The 12,311-nt window shown below is 39.1% G+C and overlaps 1 protein-coding gene across 2 annotated transcripts in view; it reads left to right on the forward strand.

Annotated features, from left to right (window-relative positions):
* ENTHD1 (ENTH domain containing 1) overlaps positions 1-12,311 on the forward strand; it is a 121,725-nt gene that overhangs the window by 18,437 nt on the left and 90,977 nt on the right. Inside the window, exon 3 of one of the 2 annotated variants that reach the window (XR_012515479.1) lies at positions 2,293-2,374. Coding sequence is in view for 1 of the 2 variants with exons in the window: in XM_010343431.2 (XP_010341733.1) it covers positions 2,293-2,535 (243 nt within the window). In the remaining variant the exon portion in view is untranslated. Of the gene's footprint in view, positions 1-2,292; positions 2,536-12,311 lie in introns of those variants that run through there. The other variant, XM_010343431.2, reaches the window with a different exon arrangement.

Below are 12,311 nucleotides of genomic sequence, written 5' to 3' on the forward strand. Positions count from 1 at the left end.
GCAGGTGGATCACAAGGTCAAGAGATCAAGACCATCCTGGCTAACATGGTGAAACCTCCTCTCTACTTTAAAAAAAAAAAAATTAGCTGGGTGTGGTAGCACACACCCCAGCTATTGGGGAGGCTGAAGGAGGAGAATCGCTTGAACCTAGGAGGTGAAGGTTGCAGTGAGCTGAGATTGCGCCGTTGGGCAACTCCATCTCAAACAAACAAAACCCAAAAAACTGCACCTCATCTAACAACCTTTTTATCTTGATGTATTTTATATAATATCCTTGGCTATTGATCTTTTGGCATAGTTTAATTTCTAATCTCAGAGAATCCACGTTTTCTACTTCCAACTCTATTTCTTTCTTTTGCTGCCTAAATTTTCTATTTTCAGTACTTCTTTTTAGTATGCTGTCCTCCTTTCTTTTCAGAAACGTATTGCTTAGTAATAAGTAGGTGCTGTCTAATTATTGCTGCTGCTGTTATTTAACTCATCCTTGAAGCAGGTTTATTAGGCTCTTCTTGGATTTTCTCACTTTCAACTTTGATGCTTTCAAACAGCCAGGTAAGTACCTACTATCTCTAGGGTGATAGGAAGCCAGGGTAGTGGGCAGAAGCTCACTTCTGGGTTATTTCTTCCCTATTTTTGATGAACTGCTGCAGCCTGATCTTCCTGGCGCTGCTGACTGCTACCTCAGGGAGGGGCTCTGATGGTCTGGGGAGAAGTCCTCCATTATTGCAACTGGCTCTTTTCTTGGTGTAACTGCCTGCCTCTTAGAATGATTGCAGCTGTCCTTAAATTCCACCAATCCACACAGACTCCAAGGAGAATATTCCACATCTGTCCTATGGTTTCTAGTTCTAACCTAATTAGAACAGTGTTACAAGAAATTATTTCAGACCAAGCAACTCTCTTAGGCAGCTAAGTTGTAAATCGATTTAGTATTTTTCATCCATCTGGTTTCATGTACACTATGTCAAGAAGAAAATCAGCAGCTTTTTGGTATTGGTAATTTGTTCCTTTATTGATTAATTCACTCAGTAAAGTTTTTTTTTTTTTTTTAAGAGTGAGTCTTATGCTGTCACCCAGGCTGGAAAGGCTGGAGTGCAGTGGCCCAATCTCAGCTCACTGCAACCTCCGCCTCCTGGGTTCAAGCAATTCTCATCCCTCAGCCACTTGAGTAGTTGGAATTACAGGCATGTGCCACCATGCCTCGCTAGCGTTTTTAGTAGAGACGAGGTTTCACCATGTTGTCCAGTCTGGTCTCAAACTCCTGACCTCAAGTGATCCACCCGCCTTGGTCACTTTGTACATACTTACTGAGTATCTACTGAATGCCAGTCACTCTTGGAGACACTGAAGATACCAGTGTCTAAAATGAGAGTTCTCTGCCCCTCATGGAGCTTGTATTTTTGATGAGGAAACAGCCAATAAGTAAGTAAACCAATAAACGTATAATACTAGGTAGCGATGAATGCCAAGGTGAAAAAGGAAGCAGGGTAAGGGGATGGAGAGCGATGGGCAGACAGAAGGGTGATTCTCTGAGGAGGTGACTTTTGAGAAGAGACCTGAATGAATCAGGGATCAAGCCACACAAAGAGTTCCTAGCAGAAGCAGCAGCCAAAATATGGCTCTAAGGAGATGAAGAGCATGGTCAGATTGCAGAATAAGGCACCAGGGTAGCTAGAGCAGAAGGAATGAGGCGGAAGGTGGAAGGCAATGAGTTCCTGAAATTAAGGACCTTTTATACTGTTCACAGAGGAGGTGACCTCATGGCATAATCACCTCTTATGCTATCACATTGGCAGTACCTGAATTTTGGAGGGGATCTATTCAAACCACAGCTGTGTGTAATTCTCTATCTGCTTCTCTATTCCATATGCATATATAGTGGTTTCTTTTCCTCTATACCTTACAGCTTCAAATCATATTGTGTATGTTGCTTTAAATCTTTAACTATGTGTCCTGAACCTACATCTGGGTCAGTATATCTAGATCCAATTCATACCCCTTCTTTGTATGCCTATATTATTTGACTATTGCAAAGTATATATTGCTTTTAAAAGGAAAATCCAATAATGTATTTAAAGTTGAAAAATGTAATGCCAGTATATAATTTTTATCACCTATTAATGATTTATTTACCTTTTGAAGTAGAGGAATATACTTATCAGCAATTCTTTACTTGCTGCAGGTTTTTTCACTGCTGACATTTTTATTTTTAGAAAAATTTCTGTAGAATAAAAATTAATTATAGCCTTAACTAGTATTTCCTTTTCTAAGCAGATTCAATATATTTTTCAGGTTACTATATCCGGGAAAAATCTAAGCAAGTCATCACATTGCTGATGGATGAACAGTTGCTGTGTAAAGAGAGGGAAGTGGCATGTCGGACTAGGCAGCGTACCTCCTACTCTACGTGGCTTTCTAAAAGAGTATTTGGTTCAAGTAGCTCACTGATAGCGTGTGCTTCTGCCCCCACACCAGATATTTCTGCTTCAGAGAAGAAGTGTAAGCTTCCTAAGTTTGGAAGGCTACATAATAAAAGTATGTATAATGAACACTGGCCTAAATGTAACTGGTATTAAAAATGATTTAAAAATATAAAATATTATGTTTTAGTACTAAATTTTTATACTATTTAGTACTACTACTACCATACTAGGCTTCATACTATAGAAAACAAAGATGAAGAATATTCAGTAGAAGATTTTATGACTTTTTTAAGTTTATTTGTTTTTGCATTATTTATTTATTTTTGAGACGGAATCTTGCTCTGTCACCCAGGCTGGAGTGCAGTGGTATGATCTTGACTCACTGCAACCTTTGCTTCCTGGGTTCAAGCAATTCTCCCTCAGCCTCCTGAATAGCTGCGATCACAGGAACCCACCACCATGCCTGGCTAATTTTTGTATTTTTATTAGAGACGGGGTTTCACCATGTTGCCCAGGCTGGTCTCGAACTCCTGACCTCAAGTGATCCTCCTGCCTTGGCCTCCCAAAATAATGGGATTACAGGTGTGAGCCACTGTGCCTGGCCCAATTTTATGACTATTTTCTGAATGCGGTTATCTTAGATTCAAATAAAATGTCTTTGAGCTTTTAAGTTATTAAACTAGTTACTACCCTATTTGGCATTGTGATTCAATTTTAAGGTTTTATCCTTAACTAGAAGGTGAAGGCGTACAGTTTTCTAAGACTAGGTGTGTGGATATGTGTGTATGAGGTCTCTTTGATCCTATAATATATATCAAATAATTGAAATTTTAAAAAATATCCCTCAGAGTCCTAAACGTTCTTCTAGGACAATACTTTGTACTCTTTCCTTTGCTTAAAATTTTGAATATGGACTACTGAACTTTTATAAAAAAGGGATTTGCATATAATGTTATAATAGACATCAGTAGAAAAATGCTGTCATCTTTTCTATCAAATTTGCCAAAACTTAAATCTTTTTGCTCTAACTTCTCCAGTAGAACCCCTGTTGATAAGCTGTGTATGAGGAATGGACAGTTTAAGGAAGCAAAACATTAATGAAATGTGACTTAGAGAACTGTCTCTTTGTATTCAGTACAAACAGGTAATTCCAAATGTCAGTTAAGTGCAAACATTTAACAATGTTACTAGTAATCCCAACACAAGTTAATCTTGCTGAAAATCATTCAAGTACTTTTCTGACTTAATCAAGAGTTTCAAATGGTCACCCAATGGGACATTAAGTGAACATCCATACTTGGGATCGGAGAGATAGACACTGAAAGAGGATAGCCATTGTAATTATAGTAGCAAATGCTACCTACCTGCTTCTGAGAGTGGTGGAATTTCTTTCTTTAGGGTATCTGATTCTTTTGAAATAAATATCCAAAAGAGCCACTCATTTTGAAATTTTCTCGTGGGAGTCTTTAATTCAAATTGATCCTAAAAACAGAGTAACAGAGAAGAATAACCGATTATGACTCATTCAGAGTTTCTTCCCCCCTTTTGCTTATTCAGTGTTACCTTTGTTACTCTTCCTTCTTCCATTTCTTTTATCAGTTCTTTCCTCTTTCATTATAAACACATAATTATTGAATTTGTTTAAAATTTGGATATTCTGCAGAAATTTGGAGCTATAGGAGTGAATAAATTTTCTTTTATCATGGAACTAACATTCTAGTGACAGGGACTAGAATTTTTCTGCCACAAGCACAAGATAGATAAAATATGTCAGATAATAGCAAGTCCTATAAAGAAAAGGAAAGCAGAGTCAGGGAACAGAGAGTGACCGGGATGGCTTTATTTTAGGTCACGTAGTGAGAGAAGGCCTTTTAGCAGAAGTGAACCTTTAAATAGACCTGAATGAAGTGAGGGAGCAACCCGCGTACAGGCATAACTCGACTGATTGCACTTTGCTTTATTGTGCTTCACAGATACTGCAATTTTTATAAATTGAAGGTTTGTGGCCAGTCTGTACCCAAGAAGTTTATGGGTGCCATTTTTCTGATAGCATGTGTATACTTTCTGTCTGTGTCCCATTTTGGTAGTTCCTGCAATATTTTAAACTTTTTCTTTATTATATGTCATGGTGATCTATGATCAGTAATCTCAGATATTACTATTATAATTGTTTTGGGGTACCACAAACCATGCCTGTAGAAGACCAGCATGCTTACTGATATGTGTTGTGTGTGTTCTGACTGCTTCATGAACCCCCATCTCTTTCTCTCTCCTTGGGTCTCCCTAGCCCCTGAGAATCAACAATATTGAAATTAAGCCAATTAATAACCCTACAATGGCCCATAAGTGTTCCAAGTGTAAGGAAGAGTCGCATGTTTCTCACTTTAATTCGAAAGCTTGAAATGATTAAACTTAGTAAGGAAGGCATGTTGAAAGCTGAAATAGGCTGAAAGGTAGGCCTCCTGTGCCATACAGTTAGCTAAGTTATGAATGTAAAGGGAAAGTTCGTGAAGGAAATTAGAATACAGTGAATACAGGGATGATAATAATGTACTATCATTGTTGCTGATATGGAGAAAGGTTGCGTGGTCTAGATAGAAGATCCAACTAGCTCCAATATTCCATTAAAACAAAGCCTAATCCAGAACAAGGTTCTAACTGTCTTTAATTCTACAAAGACAAGAGAGATGGGGAAACTTCAGAAGAAAAGCTTGAAGCTAGCAGAGGTTAGTTCATGAGGTTTAAGGAAAGCAGCTGCCACCATAACATCAAAGTGCAAGTGAAGCAGCAAGTGCAGATGGAGAAGCTCTATCAAGTTATCTGGAAGATCTAGCTAAGGTAATTGATGAAGGCAGCTACACTAAACAGATTTTCAGTTTGATGAAAAGCAGATGAAATAGGCTTTTGTTGGAAAAAGATGACATCTGGGACTCTCATAGCTAGAAAGGAGAAGTCAATGCCTGGCTTCAAAGCTTCAAAAGACAGGCTGACTCTCTTGTTAGGAACTAAGGCAACTGGTGACTTTAAGTTGAAGCCAACTGCTCCTTTACCATTCCAAAAATTTTAGTGCCCTTAAGATTCCTTTAAAAATATTACCGCTCATTGGCAATGCACCTGGTCACCCAAGAGTTTTGATGGAGATGTACAAGGAGCTTAATGTTGTTTTCATGCCTGTTAACACAGTGTTTATTCTTCAGCCCATGGATCAAAGAGGGATTTCAACTTTCAAGTCTTACTACTAAAGAAATACATTTCATAAGGCTATAGCTGCCATAGGTAGTGATTTCCCTGATGGATCTGAGCAAAGTAAATTAAAAACCTTCTGGAAAAGATTCACCATTCGAGATGTCGTTAAAGAACATGTGATTCATGGGAGGAAGTCAAAATGTCAACGTTAACAGGAGTTTGAAAGAAGTGAATTCTAAATCTCATGGATGACTTTGAGGGGTTCAAGACTTCAGTGGAGGAAGACTCTGCAGATGTGATGGAAATAGCAAGAAAACTAGAGTTAGAAGTGGAGCCTGAAGATGTGACTGGATTGCTGCAATCTCATGACCAAACTTGAACAGATGAGGAGGTACTTCTTATGGATGAGCAAAGAAAGTGGTTTCTTGAGATGAAATCTACACCTGTGAAGACACTGTGAACATTGTTGGACTGCCAACAAAGAATTCAGAATATTACATAAACTTAGTAGATAAAGTAGTGGCAGGATTAGAGAGGATTGACTCCAATTTTGAAAGAAGTCCTACTGTGAGTAAAATGCCATCAAACAGCACTACATGCTACAGATAAATCTTTTTTTTTTTTTTTTTTTTGAGACGGAGTTTCACTCTTGTTACCCAGGCTGGAGTGCAATGGCGCGATCTCGGCTCACCGCAACCTCCGCCTCCTGGGTTCAGGCAATTCTCCGGCCTCAGCCTCCCGAGTAGCTGGGATTACAGGCACGCACCGCCATGCCCAGCTAATTTTTTGCACCTTTAGTAGAGACAGGGTTTCACCATGCTGACCAGGATGGTCTCGATCTCTTGACCTCGTGATCCACCCGCCTCGGCGTCCCAAAGTGCTGGGATTACAGGCTTGAGCCACCGCGCCCGGCACAGATAAATCTTTTGTGAAAGGGTCAGTTGGTATTTGCAGGCTTTATTGTTGTCTTACTTTAAAAAATTACCACAGCCATCCCAACCTTCAGCAACAACCACCCTGATTTGTCAGCAGCCCTCAACATGGAGGTGAGTCCCTCCACTCACAAAAAGATGATGACTCCCTGAAGGCTCAGATGATTGTCAGCCTTTTCTCTTTTTTGAGATGGAGTCTCACTCTGTCGCCCGAACTGGAGTGCGGTGGTGCAATCTTGGCTCACCGCAACCCTCATCTCCCAGGTTCAAGCAATTCTCTTGCCTCAGCCTCCTGAGTAGCTGGGACTACAAGCACCTGCCAATATGCCCAGCTGATTTTCTTTTTTTTTTTTTTTTTTTGTATATTTAGTAGAGATGGGATTTCACCATGTCAGCCACACTGGTCTCGAACTCCTGACCTCATGATTTGCCTGCCTAGGCCTCCCCATGTCAACCTTTTAAAATTAGCAATATTTTTCAATTAAGTTATGTATATGTATTTTTTAGGCAACATGGTATTGCATACTTAGTCTACTAAGTAGACTTCAGTCTGGTGTAAACATAACATATGCACTGGGAAACAAAATTTTGTGTGAGTCACTTTATTGCAATATCTGCTTTATTGCAGTGATCTGGAACGCAACCTGCCACAGTGTCTTCAAGGTATGCTTGTGTATCAGGCAGAGGGAACAGCAGGGCAGATGCCCTGAAACTGGAACAAACTTGGCCTGGTGAATTGTGAGCTTAGAAAACGAGTTCCTAAATTGATACAGAAGTAACCCAACTCTGATTTTATGATTTATGCAAGAAACTCTAGTTTATTGTTTTGTAGTTACAGATTACATTTTTAAACCTAAAATGATAGTCCCCATCTTTATGACATGTCTTATTCACTACACAGAACTACGAATGGCTTTTGACTATTTAAAACAAGTGAATCCACCTTCAAATGAAGTTTTGCTACAATTTGTTTTTTTTTTAATACACAAACACATATTGAGTGTCTGCTTACCACAATGCCAGACATTGTTCTAAGCCTGGTAAGTAAATTGGCTGTAATTCTGCGCAAATGGAGGCTATAACTTGTGCTGTGTGCTTTTTCTTTTTCTTTTGAGACAGGGTCTTGCTCTGTCATCCCGGCTGGAGTGTAGTGGTGTGATAATGACTCACTGCAGCCTTGAACTGCTCGACTCAAGTAATCATCCTGCCTCAGCCTACCAAGTAGCTGGGACTACAGGCACACAGCGCCACACCCAGCTGACTCAAATATTTTTACAAGATGGGATCTTGCTACCATGTGCTTTTAAGTCTGTTTCATGAAAAGATATTCTAAAAAAACTTTAGTCAATGATGGCATTATTATAGTAAATCTATAGTAAGAGTACAATTTAAAGTGAACAGTGAATATTTGGATGTAACATCTGTAATAAATTTGTTTAAAAATCTATTTTTTTATTTTATGTACCTGCTTTCTATATGAATATATACTAGATATATAGATGTGTGTGTTTGTGTTCAAAAAAGATTAATTGGATTAAGTAAACTTGGCAATACTAACCAATTCCATGTGGCATTTGAATCTGAGACTGTATTTTAAAGGAAGAAAGAAAACTGACAGTTTGGGGTTGGGGTGGGGAAAAATAAGAAATCAGGGGGAATATTCTTAATGGGACAGGGGAAGTAGCAAATTAAACCTCTAAAGATCGGTAGATCGGTTAGAATGAGGTGCATCCACAAGTTATGATGGTAGTGGCCACAAAAATGCTAGCAGCTTAAACATACGAATTTATTTCTCTCCTAAAATACTCCCTTGTAGGTATTCTATGACCGATACGGCTTTCCACGATGTTGGGTTCAGGGTTACTTTTGAGTCTTGTTGCTGACCAAATGGAATAAAAATAAATTTGAATATGTGAAACAGTAGGGGCAGATAGCTGAGAGTACTCAGAGCAATTCATAAATGACCTAATAAACAGTATCTGCAAGTTTCAGTTTGATATGACTAGCAACTAGGAACCACTGGAGACCTCGGGGAACAGAAGGAATGTTTAGCTTAGTCACAGAACTGAGTTTCCTTATTATTGAAAACAGCTGTTTGTGGAAGATAATTCTTATTGCTTTTGTAGAAATGCAGGAAATACCAATCGAACGGAGCTTTATAAGAGACAGTTGTTTCAATCCAGGCATCCAGGACCTTCTAGGGTTATAGAAATGAGGAAACAGTAACGTTTAAAGACAGACTGTAGAGATAGGGGCAAGTTGATGCCGTATGGGAGAAGAAAGAGAAATTGAAAATGAGTGGCATTTCCCTTAGAGAAAACAGAGGCAAGTGATGATATCATTCAGGTAAATTTTCATTAGGAGGAGTCTCAAGATGTCTGTAGGTTTTTCAGGTACAGTGAAATGTAAAATTGAATGCAAGAAATATGATTTCCAGGCTTTAGGACCTAGAGCTGGTGCCTCCCTTCTTTAGAATCAGCAAGGGAAAAGAGGTGCTTTAAAGAAGGTGTTATATACACATCGCCACTTCCATTACTTTTTTTTTCCTTTTCTTGGATGTTTTCCCAAGTTTTAATTCTAGTAGATAGCTTGGTTGGTTTTTGTTTAGATGCTTTTGGTGTTTGAAGGAAGAGATGGGCTGAAGGATCATTGCTGCTTGATGGCAAGACAGAACAATAGAAAAAGGACCGTTTAACTCAGCTCTAAGCATCAGGCCATCTTTTGTAGAGGCAACAGTTATTTAAAAAATGATCTCCAGAGGCACTGCTTCTAGCCAGACCAGCAAAACCATACCTGTGTTGGTCATCTGATCTTCCATAAAGAGCTCTTTACTAGCATTGTTCTTTGTAACAGAACTTTACCTGTATCAAGGATTACTCTGGTCTGCATCAAATGTAATAGCACTCTGTATTATGGAAACATTTCCCTGAAAACCATCTTTGCCGTTGAGCCAAAATTATGTAATAGGTCCTTGAATGACATCCTTTTGTTCAGTGTTTTTATAACTGATGAGAAAAACATCGATTCCTGGCTGAGGCTCCTGTCTGAGTGGAGTTTACATGTTCTCCCCCTGTCTACCTGGGCTTTCTCCAGGCCCTCTGCCTTTCTCCCACTTCCCAAGGATGTGCACAGCAGGTGAACGGGCATGTCTGAATGGTCCCAGTCCAAGTGAGTGTGCTGTGAGGGTGCGTGCAACCTGCGATGAAGCGGCATCCCTGTCCAGGGGTGGTTCCCACCTTGTGCACTGAGTTTCCAGGTTGGGCTCCAGCCACCTGTGACCCTGAACTAAAATAAGCAGATAGTTATCTTTTTACTAATCTTCCTTAAATGTATGTAGAGCTCACATTTATTTCAATGTTTAATAATAAAAGTGGGTGGGCCGTGGTGGCTCCTGCCTGTGATCCCAGCACTTTGAGACTCGGAGGCAGGTGGATCACCTTAGGCCAAGAGTTCAAGACCAGCCTGGTCAACATGGTGAAACCCTTGTCTCTAGTAAAAATACAAAAATGAGCCGGGCATGATGGCAGGTGCTTGTAGTCCCAGCTACTTCAGGAGGCTGAGGCAGGAGAATTGCTTGAACCTGGGAGGCAGAGGTTACAGTGAGCTAAGATCGTGCCACTGTTCTCCAGACTGGGTGACAGAGCAAGACTCCGACTCAAATAATAATAATAATAGGAAAAGTGTTTTGGGTTTTATTTAGAAGTTTGGTGAAGATTTTGTGACTAGAAATGTGCTGTAGGAAGTTAGTTCTTGTTTATTATCAATTAACCTATGGTAAAATTGTTTTCATTATACATTGTTTGCCTTAAAGTAGCAATTTCCAAGAGACTATAGACATCATTAAATGAAGACTTTCTGTACTGCAAAGTAGTTGTCATGTTTTGTAATAAAAAAACAGCAATGTTGTTGTGGTTACTTCTTACAAAGAGCTTTGTACTAACGAGTTAATGTGAAATTTTGTTGTTTCATAAAAACGTGAAAATGTTTTTACGTCTTTCAGAGAGAACCATTAGAGACTCCCCGTAGTTCTTGTGAGGCCAGTAGGGTCCCAAAGAGTGGTCTTTGGTTATTGTGCAGAAAGTGGAGTTTTGCCTTAGTTTGTAAGGCAAAACCTTAGTTACAAACTATGGTTGTAACTACAACATTTGCATTGATAAATGTCAAACAGTTGATCTTTTAAATTTAAAAATGAATATATAAAAAAAATTGTATCTCTACCACCCCAAACTGACCACTGTTAACATCTTAGAATATAGTCATGTGTCATACGATATTTTGGTCAGTAGTGGACTGTGTATATGATGGTGGACCCATAAAATTAGAATACATTTTTACTGCACCTTTTCTATGTTTAGATACACAAATACTTACCATTGTGTTACAATTGCTTACGGCATTCAGTACAGTAATACACTGTACAAGTTCATTGCCTAGGAGCAATAGGCTGTATCGTATAGCCCAGGTGTGTAGTAAGCTCTACCATTTCGATGTGTGTAAGTACACTCTATAACAATGAAATTGCCTGGCCATGCATTTCTCAGAAAGCAGCCCTGTTGTTAAGCTGTGCATAACTGTTTCTTTTTTAGTTTTGTTTCAAAAAAACATTCTACTCTTGTAAAAACAATATAGGCTTGTTACATAATTACTCAGAAATAGCCATCACTGATACTAGATAATTATAATTCCAGGCATCTTTTTTTTCTGAGACAGAGTCTCACTTTGTTGTCCAGGCTGGAGTGCAGTGGTACCATCACAGTTTACTGCTGCCTTGACCTCCCTGGGCTCAGGTGATCCTCCCACCTCAGCTTCCCAGGTAGCTGGGATTACAGGCATGCATCACCATGCTCAGCTAATTTTTTTGTTTTGTTTTGTTTTTTGGTAGAGAAAAAGTTTCACCATGTTTCCCAGGCAGGTCTCGAGTTCCTTTGCTCAAGTGATCTGCTCGCCTCAGCGTCCCAAAGTGCTAGGATTACAGATTTGAGCCATCATGCCTGGCCAGCATCTAAAAAAAAATCTATACATACATATACAGAGATGGATAGCTAGAGGTCAATTATTTTTATAAAAATGGAATTACATGAGGTTTTTTAGTAAAAAATATTAATGACCTTCTGGCAATGAGACTAGGAACTCCATATACTGCACAATAAACAAAGACTGAAAAGTGACACACTATTTGGGACACTACTGGCCTCACAAGAAGTATGGGAAGTATGGAAGATTCTCTCTTTGAAAAATGTAAAATATGAAAAGCACAGGTGCGCTAAAGTCAGAGTGACTTGGCATTCTGCCTGTGGGAAGCTGCAGGTAACTGTAGGAGTTGAGTTGCTTAAGAGCAATTGTTAGTAGATCAGAGAGTGAGTTTGAGGCCTGTCTTGCACATTGGAAAGGAAAGCCTTGGAATACTATGTTGAACCCAGATCCTCAAGGGGACTGAATTGAGACAGTGTACTCAGTTCATAAGTTAGGTCCAATAGGATTTTCACCAGTTTCAAACAAGCAATGAGCTCACAATCCAGTATCACCAAACCAGGAGAAGGTCAACAGTAATCATTCCCCAAAGATTGTAGATACTGGAAAGGCCAGATACAGAAATAGGGTCGCTGTGTATTTACATAAATAAAGAATATAATCACATGCATCACCAATTATCAAGAGATTATTAGGACTGAATGAATTTGAAAAAAGGGAACTTGCAGAAATGAGAAATACTACTGAAGTAAAAAAATTTAGTGAACTAGAAGATATGCCTAAAGAAAATGGAAAATAT

Source organism: Saimiri boliviensis, chromosome 21 (assembly GCF_048565385.1).
Source record: "Saimiri boliviensis isolate mSaiBol1 chromosome 21, mSaiBol1.pri, whole genome shotgun sequence".
Lineage (NCBI taxonomy): Eukaryota > Metazoa > Chordata > Mammalia > Primates > Cebidae > Saimiri > Saimiri boliviensis.